General features: G+C 34.3%; 1 protein-coding gene across 1 annotated transcript; it reads right to left on the bottom strand.

Annotated features, from left to right (window-relative positions):
- Positions 1-2,110: 2,110 nt before the first annotated feature.
- LOC120263503 (phenylacetaldehyde reductase-like) lies at positions 2,111-8,653 on the bottom strand. The gene is made up of 6 exons (XM_039271434.1): positions 8,495-8,653; positions 7,798-7,967; positions 6,016-6,207; positions 4,300-4,462; positions 2,820-3,006; positions 2,111-2,557 (listed from the first exon to the last, which is right to left on the bottom strand). Exons 1-6 carry the CDS (start codon positions 8,604-8,606, stop codon positions 2,413-2,415), a joined length of 969 nt encoding a protein of 322 aa, XP_039127368.1. The 5' UTR covers positions 8,607-8,653; the 3' UTR covers positions 2,111-2,412.
- Between the last annotated feature and the right edge of the window lie 1,534 nt (positions 8,654-10,187).

Genomic DNA, 10,187 nt, shown 5'->3' with positions numbered 1-10,187 from the left:
TTGATGATCTCATTATTGCTGGGAATAATACTAGTCGATGCACTTCCTTCAAGTCCTATCTTAACAGTTGTTTCAAGATCAAGGATTTGGGTCCCTTAAAGTTTTTCTTAGGCATTGAGATCACACGCACTCGCACTGGTCTCTTTCTTTCACAAAGGAAGTATACTCTTGAGATATTAGAAGACTGTGGTTTATCCACTGCTAAACCTACCGCTTTCCCTATTAAACAACGTCATCGACTCGCGTCCTCGACTGCTCCAATTCTGTCTGATCCTGTTCGTTACCGCCGCCTTATAGGTCATCTTCTCTATCTCACCATCACTCGTCCCGAGCTATGCTACTCAGTTCATTTACTGGCTCAATTCATGCACGAGCCTCGTGAGAGTCATTGGGACGCTGCTATTCGTGTTCTTTGTTACCTCAAGCACAGTCCAGGACAAGGCATCTTCCTAAGTCGCCCAACCTCTCTTCAGTTGATCGGTTACTACGATTCTGATTGGGCTAGCTGCCCGACCACTCGCCGATCTACTACCGGCTATTTCATCACTCTCAGAGGATGTCCGATATCCTGGCGCACAAAGAAGCAAGTCACTGTTTCTCGCTCTTCTGCAGAAGCCGAGTACCGTTTCATGGGCGTCGCCACTAGCGAACTCGTTTGGCTCCGCAGCTTACTTTCATCTCTCGGCGTGCACAACTCAGGCCCTATTCACTTATATTGTGACAATCAATCTGCTTTACACATTTCTGCTAATCTGGTCTTCCATGAACGGACTAAGCACATCGAGATTGACTGTCATTTTGTTCGGGAACGTATTCAGTCTGGTGAGCTTATTGCTTCCTATGTGCCTACCAAGTTCCAGCTCGTTGATATCTTCATGAAGCCATTGGGTCGTGATCGTTTCCACTTTCTTCTCCGCAAGTTAGGCATTCGGGATCTTCATGCTCCAACTTGAGGGGGAGTATTAAGGAATGAATTCATCATTATATCAATTAATCAATTAGTTGTGATTAATTGTAATTATGTTATCATTTGTACCATATTAGGAGATAGCATGATCCTATAGATATTCCTTGATTCTCAAGGAATATAACTGTTAAAGATAGAAATAGTGATTTTCTTGTATTATTTTTGATATTGCTTGATTCTCAAGTAACTTCCATCTTGTAAGCTATGCCGTAGGCTATTCCTGGCATTATTTAACATGTAACCTCGGCCTCTACGGAGGTGTAAAGTTTCCACCAATCTTTGAATTTCATATATGGCAGGTTATATAATATATTATTTACTGTTCTTAATAAATAGGATAAGTTTATATTTGGCATCCATCTCATATAAATTAGGAAATTTGTTATTAAAATTAATTAATAGCTAGTTTAAGATAGTTGACCTCCCTAAAATGAAATCATTGCTAATTCAAAAAACATTATTCTTGTAGGGGACATGGGAGCAGTTGCTGATTCCAACTTGCGAGCAGAAGCTTGTAGTATGTAGCTTGGAGCAATGCAGGAATCATAATTTGATGCTTGACAAGATCCTTAGTGATTGTGCCAACCACATCAGAAGCATCCATAGGGTAGATGTCCAGATTACATGGAGATTTGCAGATGTTTTTTTAGGAATTTTCTTATGAGATTTCCAGATGTTGAAGTTGTTCTCATTGCAAGAGAAGATAACTTGGTTGCTGATTCCTTCGTTGCTCGTAGTTGTCTATTTTACAGAGGCCTCAAATTTTCTAGTTGGTTGTCTCTTTTAACAGAGGCCTCGAACTTCCTAGTTGGTTGATGGAGGTTACTCTCCAAATGGGTTTTGTTTTTTGAAGCTCTTGTTTTGATTCTGATTGTTTTAGCTACTTGGTAGCTTTGTTTCTCCAAAAATAAATTAAAAACTGTCCTCCAAAAGGCACAAGAAGAACCAAGAACAATCAGCAAAGCTTTGTGATTCAAAAAAATAAAAGTGCCATATTTTAAATTCAAGACATCAGCCCAAAATTCACTTTTAGCATTAAGTAAATGAAAGTCATTTTTAACCATGACATTGACAAAAATTTTAACCAACATAAAATTTGGAGTGCTGAGAGAGTGTTTAGACTACTTTCCTCTAACTTCACCATTAAAATCACAAAATCATGATATTTAGCATTATTTTCACCTCATAGAGTCCATTAGGATACAGACCTTACAGAGTCCATTGGCCTTGACAAATGAGCATCAAAACACAAGCCAATCATCAAACAAGACAGATCATTTTTGAGCATGACATCAGCTTTAACATAAGAGGCAAGACCAAAAGTACTCTTTGTAACAAACCTAAGAAACATTCAGATAGTTCACACAGAAACTTGGATGATCCCACATAACAAACTTCTTGAACTCAAAATGCTGGGATTCAAGTCTTTATTTCGCAAATGCAGTTTAAAAAGTGACAAATCCTTTCTCTCTCAAGCTTTCAATAGTCTCCTTCAAACTTGTCTCTAGAGGGACGTAATCAATTCCCAAACTTCTAGTCTTTTCCTGGGAGACCTGGTATGTAGGGACGAATGGCTTATCATCCGCACACCTGCCAAGTATGATATTACAACCACAAGATAATGTCAGCTCATAAACAGTAATCAAAGAAAAAAATAACATAATTATTCACATTATCTCAATCTTTTGCATGGTCATATAAATATATATACAGTGAATATTATAAGAATATTGCTCATATGGTATATTCGAATCAGAAAATATAGAAAGTTGAGCTCCTATCATAATGTTGTTTGAGGAATTGAAAGTGTTAAATTACTTTTTAGAGTAATGAATTGAAGACGGTCACTTACTTTTGAGGGAGTTCAAGGGATGGATAAAATTCATGAATCAGTTTCACGATCTCTGAAAAGTGTGCGACTCTTTCAACTAAACAATATCTACCATTTGCGGAAGGAACCTCATATGCCAAAATGTGTGCCAAGGCAACATCTTTCACATTTACCCATCCAAAGGTCATATTTGGGAAAGTAGAATTTCCTGAAATAGATTAGCTATCATTTAGTCTCATCTGCCATACATCACAAGAAACATGACAAAATTAGTGCCAGAATAGAAAAGGCATATTGATCAAATTCTTTGCCGGCTATATCATTATAAAAAGCATTATATATTTTGGTTAAAAGAATAGCAAGGATTGCAAACTAAATGTTATTAAAAAATAGAAGCAAATTTACTCAGCTAAAAATTTGATGCCCCTTCCCATTTCCACAGATCCACATACACACCCCATCACATTTCCACAGATCCACATACGCAATCAATTCACAAAGGTGGAGAACCTTCCCAAAATATTTAAAATTAGACGTGTAATAAATTTCAAATTTACAGAGGAAAACATAAAGATTTTCAAAATTTAGTATTCAAGGCAGATGTGTTGTTGCCCTTAGCTTCCTACATTTATCAAGAACTGTACTGCGACTCTGGACAAACATTAAAAAGGATACCAAAATGCAAAACTACTTCCACATAACACTGCAAAAATTTTCTTTCATAACTCAAATCATGAGCACCTCAAATCATTCAAACTTCGATTCAAAATGGCTAATTTGCTGAAACTATATCTATTTTTAAATATATTTTCAAGTTTATTTTCTCACCACTTGAACCAGTCTGTCTACTCATTTTTTGTGATTGTATATAATAAGTTTGTTTGACCATCATACCACTTGAATTTGGTGCATAAACAAAAAATGTTTTGCATCTTCCTCCTCAAAATGAACTTTAAAATAGCCCAATGTCCACAGAAGGACTTCCCATATTTAGACCATTGCAATTCTTCTGTTAAATGCTTGGTTGTTCCTCACCAATCAAAGGCGTTGACATAAGTCCAATGACAAATCATCCGCATTATCTAATATAACTTGACCGATACAAGAAGAGGTTTCTTCCCATATTCCAAAGTTTCCCGCTGTATTTCAATTTTCTTCCCCCAAACCTCACCTTTATAAAATCATTAAAGAAGATGATAACAATTTGGTCACTTTGACCAATCATGAACTCCACTTTTCTTTAGAGTGGAAAAGAGTGAGCTCATAAGCCCTCCGAGATTTTCGAAGAAAATGCCTCATACCCATTATTGAATAGTATTCCCGAGTGACAGGTGGAGCTAAAACTAGTATTCCTTGCTAAAAACTTAGGAACCAGGATTAATTTTCACTACGAAACCAGTCCAAGAAAGCAAAATTATATGCAGTCATAGAATAGCTAGACAACTTAAAGTGTTCAATGTTCCCTAATACCAGTAATCAAATACCATGATAAGTCATGTACCAGATATTACGTTGAGGATTGCAGCAGCACTTGTGTTTAGAGTTGGTTGCAGAAGAGGACCAATGACCATTGCTGGATTGATTGTAAGCAACTCAATGCCATTCTCTTTCGAAAACTTCCACGCTGACTCCTCTGCAAGGGTCTTAGACAGAACATACCATGCCTGAGAGGAAACCAAGATGTTAGAAAATAGCCAAGCTTTATGAATATAAAACAGAGGCCTATCATGTACAATAGTAACAGGAACATTTATTATTGTCAGGAAATTAAGTCATTTTAGACAATCAACTTTGCGAGCAGTCTGACTTAGCAATGGGCTTCCTGCTGCCAATAATTCCAAGACAAGGGATACATCTATCCATCACTTGTAAATCTTAAGCATTAGATGCATGATGCAGCTGACATAAGGTTTGTGAATGGTAATACAAAAAATTCTTTAAATATTTGGATACATTAGGAATTCTGAAGTATAATAAAATATAAAACTTTCTTGATCAAAGAAGGTCAAACAGGGGGGGCGAATTATGATTATAGATCCGCATCTAAATACCATCACCATGAGATCAAGACACCATAATTAGGACAAAATTCTATCAGAAAACTGGCAGGTTATTAAATTTTATTCATAATCATTGCAAAACCAAATTTCTTTTGATTTAAGTTTGGATGTGCTTCCCAACCAACAAGGTAGGTATGCTGTGACCAAAAAGTTACAAAAGGAAAAAAATAACTAGTCTCAAATTATGCAATGGCTATATGCAATAACCAATAAGCTTCAAGCTGCTTAAAGCGTTGCATGGTTAAAAGCTAACTTCTCTCTTAACCAGCACAAATCACAGGCTCTAAAAAAATATTTTCCTATTGCCAATTGTTTTCTTTCATGGCTCTAAAAAGATTTCAATTATTACAATTTCCATTGGGTAATTGAGAGTGCAAAATAACTTGTATTTAAAACTATAAGATTTATACAAAGTTTCCCCCCTTCTTGTGGTGCGTGATGCTCAAACAAAATTCCACATCCCACTTATTTAACTAATAATCTCATAAGTTTTCATGACTGCCAACCCATATGATTTGTGATACGAAATAGATATGATTTCTGATTGGTGACATGATTTCAAACATATTCAATTATTTTAAAAGATCCCAAAAATTTGAAAGAACACCAAGAATCCTAATTTTCTAAATTGCTGAAAATTTTGAAAACTAAATACACCTTTTAACCCATTCTCCTTGGAATCTCAGAAAGAAATGAGCTTCATTTGAACTAACCGAGCAAAAATATTAAAGCAGGCCTAAACTCTTGCCTGTAGAAGTCACTTGGGATTGCTTTTGGTGCTTATTTACACCCCTAACAGCTATGGGGTAATTATTGATTTTAAAGATATTTACTTAAATTATATGGTAGACTAAATCTACTTGTAACAATTTTTTATGATGCAACAAATGACTTGAAAACTTCTATGTCGATGGCAATATATCAAAAATTGAACACATCTAAGATTGGAAAAGAAATGAACAGTTTTTTTCTCAAATATAGTGCTTATTCCATATGATTTTAAATGGAATTTTCCTATAATTCTAGTTCTAGATACCATCCATTTTCTTGCGTGCCACTTTCGGGGATAAGGGGTAGGAAGAGCACAAAAGAGAAAAAACGAATATATAGTTGCTAAACATAAGTTCCCTTTGACAAGAGGAAATGCAAAGGCATACCTTATCACGCTGGCAAACCTCTTCACTTGAAAACCATGTCTCATCAACAGTCACATCAGGAGTGCGGGGTCTCTCATTGTATGAAACAGCAGCCATGGATGATGTCACAATAACCCTTTTGATAGAAGAGACTTTAGCACAGGAGCCTAGAACATTAAGGGTTCCTTTTATTGCTGGATCAAGTAACTCAGTCTGCAATGGAGATTTGAACATACAGCTTGAACCCATTAAAATTCACAGGACTTACAATTTTCTCCAAGAAAGGAATTTTTGAAAGACAAGCATAAGTGAATGCAATGGTTAGTAGACAATGATGGCTTTTGCTGTTTGTTTAATAGCTGTTTTCATCAGCACTGCGGAAATAGCAACAAAATAACAATTGTAGGGCCATATAGATAACCAAGAAGAAAAAAAACAGATAGACATAACTGGTACTATGGTGCAATGCAAATTACTGCATTATGTCCTGTGGACAATCAGAGTAGCCAAAGACATCTCAAGATTATAGGCCTAGATTTCACGTGACAAGTTGGAAATGACACATGAAGGTTTGATCACAAACTCATTTTCCATCTCCTGGACTAACCTCTTGTAGGCGCACGATGATTGATTATTGGAAAATAAAAACACATTATTATTCTTAGTATAGAATCTGAAATCCATAGATTACAATGCAATTATTAACTATTGATCCTAAAACTAATATACTTATGAGGTAGCATGCTAAAATCACCAAAAATTTTAAGATACAGCCTACATAGATGGACGCAAGGATGGCAAAAATTGACCATGATGGTATCCAATTTGTCCAGCATAAGCTGCAGAACACGTGGAGAAATTAGATGAATTCAATACATGTACAAACTTTTAAACTCAAGTTGAAAGGACAAGGTTGACAAAGATCATAGGCACATAAGATTTGTTCTCAGATGACTTCAATACATGTACAAAGTCTTAAACTCAAGGTGAAAGGACAAGGTTGACAAAGATCATAGGCACATAAGATTTCTTCTTAGCCATACCGCACAAGGCCTCAAGTATTCATCCACTAACAGGATACATTAACTAATCTCCTAAGGTTCCATGCAGGCTTAAACAAAGGCCAAAATCATTGATAGCATTTGCTTTTCAAAATTCATCATGACACAAATATAATAACTAATCTTCTAAATAGGATTTATCCAAGCCTAAGTCACAATCTACTGGAAGGTCCCTTGGCTTTTCCCTACATCCTTTCAAATTCCATTATCTTATATCCCAGTGGTCCTTAGCATAAGCCCTTCTCAGCAAGGATAATGGAGAAGTGAACTCACCTCAAATAATAGGTGTTTGTTAGGTTTCAAGGAAGGGAAAACAACACTTTTAATGTGCAAAGGATTCCATTTGGACTTTTAACCTTCACTTTCATCAACATTTTATAGAGTGATTACACAGATCTCTAATTCTTACATACAACTCCTAGTTTTCTCCTTCACACATAAATTAAAAAAAAATAAAAAAATCCTATTATTAGCATGCATCCTAATTTGCATGGAAGTGTACCCTAAATAGCCATGATTATCCATGCAAAAATTAATGACAAAGCACTAAAGTATCTAGCCTATTTTAATTCAAAATTCCTCAAACTTGATCTGCTAATGCTTGGTGCCACTCTCCAACTTACTATGAAGTCATTTCATCATTAGAAGACAAGCACTAATAGCTATAAGCAGCTATATATATATATATATATATATCACAACTTCAAAGCCTTCCCTATGCAAGTTTAAGGAAAGTATGAACCTGTGGATCAACAACATTATGATAGAAAGGAGAAGCCGTATGGAAAACGCATTCGCAACCATCAACAACAGCATCAAATGAACCCTCCTCTAATAAGTTTGCTTTGAACAGCTGAAGCCGCTCACTAGCTCCATCCAATGCCCGCAAGTGTTCCGTCTTCTTGGGATCACCTAGATTTGTAAAACAAAGTCAAAAAAATAAAACAAATACATCAACCGTAGGAAAAGAAAAGGAAAAAAAAAAGAAAAGAAAAGAAAAAACCGGAGTGAACACAACATATTAAAAGCAAACAGACCACTCATTGAAAAACCATAATATATATACAGATCCAAAACACCACAGATAGATGTTCTGAAGCCCTTCTCACTTGATAATCCGAAAATAATTAAAAAATTAAAAAAAAAAATCTAGCTAAAAATTGTTAAAAGAAGCCCTTGAAATCATGAATACCACAAACACACCACCATCATCAATCAAGCATCCGATCAAAAACTTCAGAACACGTCTGTTAAAAAAAATAATAAATTAATCAATTAAAAAACAAAATAACCCCCAAACCCCCAAAATCATCAAAACTGAAAACGACCATGAAACCACCTCCACTACCACGAATCAAGAACACATTAATCTGAAAAAAAAAATTAAATAAATAAACAATAACATATATAACAGAGAAGGAGAGGCTAGGGTTTGATACCAAGATCACGAACGGTGGCCTTGACGGTGTAACCTTTCTGAAGAAGGAGCTTCACCAGCCATGACGCAATATAGCCGGACGCCCCAGTAACGCACACCACCTTCCCACTCATTCTCCTTCACTTTCACTCTTTCCTTTTTGATCCCTATCCCACTAGCAAAAGCAGTATTTATAGGCTCTTGGAGAAGGAAAGAGAAGTGCGATACTCCGTTTTTGGCCGAAGGAGTGGTCCCCTGGATGGTTCTTATCTCGAGGCAAAGGTGTGGTGCGTGGATAAGTCACTAAAAATGGAATAGAGAAAAATGGGGTTTAAGTTACGTCCGTGCTTACATAGTAATGTGGTCATCTTGAGAAATGATCAGGATGGTTCTTATCTCGAGGCAATAGTGTGGTTATGGATAAATACTTATTAAAATGGAAAACCAAAAGAAGTGGTTTGCGTACTTGCTTATGTAGTAATTGTGGGTCATATATAAATATATATATATGATAAAATATTAGTGGGCCATGTCAGCCCCATGTGACTTTATTTCTTGGTGCCGTTTCCATCCACTTTTTAAGACGCCGCCTGCCGGCGATTATGTGTGGTGTACATCAATTTTCGGCCTTTTTTTTTTAATATTGCATTTTTTTAATTATTTACTAAAATAAGTATTTTTTAGATTAATTACCAAAATGCGCAAAAAGTAAGATGCAGTGTACTTGCATGGTACTTTTTTACACATGGGTAATATTTAAATTTTTTTTAATTTTATAATAATTTTTTATATAAAATTTTACATTTACAACCTTACAAATTTTTTGAATTAATTTTTTCACAAATCTGGTTTTTTATATAATATTTTACGTTTTAGTCCTTATAATTTTTTTAAATTAAAATTTTTTCTCACAGTCTATTTAAATTTTATAATGGTTTTTATATAATATTTTATGTTTTAGTCCTTCTAATTTTTTTAAATTAAAATTTTTTCTTACAGCCCTATTTAAAATTTACAATGGTTTTTTAATATAATACTTTACGTTTAAGTCCTTATATATATTTTTTAATTTAAATTCTTTCTAACACATGTCATTTGTAATAAAAAAAAAAAGCAAATATCATACTCTAAAAGGATGAAAAGGATAGATAAAAGATCTAAAGCGAAAACGTAGGTCCTAAGATCAAACTCTGGAATTCTCTTATTACTTGAAGAGGTTCTGAGAGTTCGGAACTATATCCCGATTACAACACTAAGGCTCTCTTATATAAGGACTTAAACGTAAAGTACTATATTAAAAAACCATTGTAAATTTTAAATAGAGTTGTGAGAAAAAAATTTAATTTAAAAAAATTATAAGGACTAAAACGTATTATATAAAAAACCATTGAAAAATATAAATAGATTTGTGAAAAAATTAATTAAAAAATTTGTAACGTTGTAAATGTAAAATTTTATATAAAAAACTATTATAAAATTGAAAAGAAAATTTAAATATTACCCATGTGCAAAAAAGTACCATGCAAGTAGACTCCATTGTACTTTTTGCGCATTTTGGTAATTAATCTAAAAGATACTTATTTTAGTAAATAATTAAAAAAAAATGCAATATTTTAAAAAAAAAACCTCAATTTTCTTAGGAAAAAAAAGTTATTTAAAAAAATAAAAATATGAAACATATTAAATCTTTGAGTTTTTTTGGGAGCTAATGTGTG

This window comes from Dioscorea cayenensis, chromosome 6, assembly GCF_009730915.1.
Source record: "Dioscorea cayenensis subsp. rotundata cultivar TDr96_F1 chromosome 6, TDr96_F1_v2_PseudoChromosome.rev07_lg8_w22 25.fasta, whole genome shotgun sequence".
NCBI classification, from domain to species: Eukaryota; Viridiplantae; Streptophyta; class Magnoliopsida; order Dioscoreales; family Dioscoreaceae; genus Dioscorea; species Dioscorea cayenensis.
This window is presented reverse-complemented; position numbering and strand designations above follow the sequence as displayed.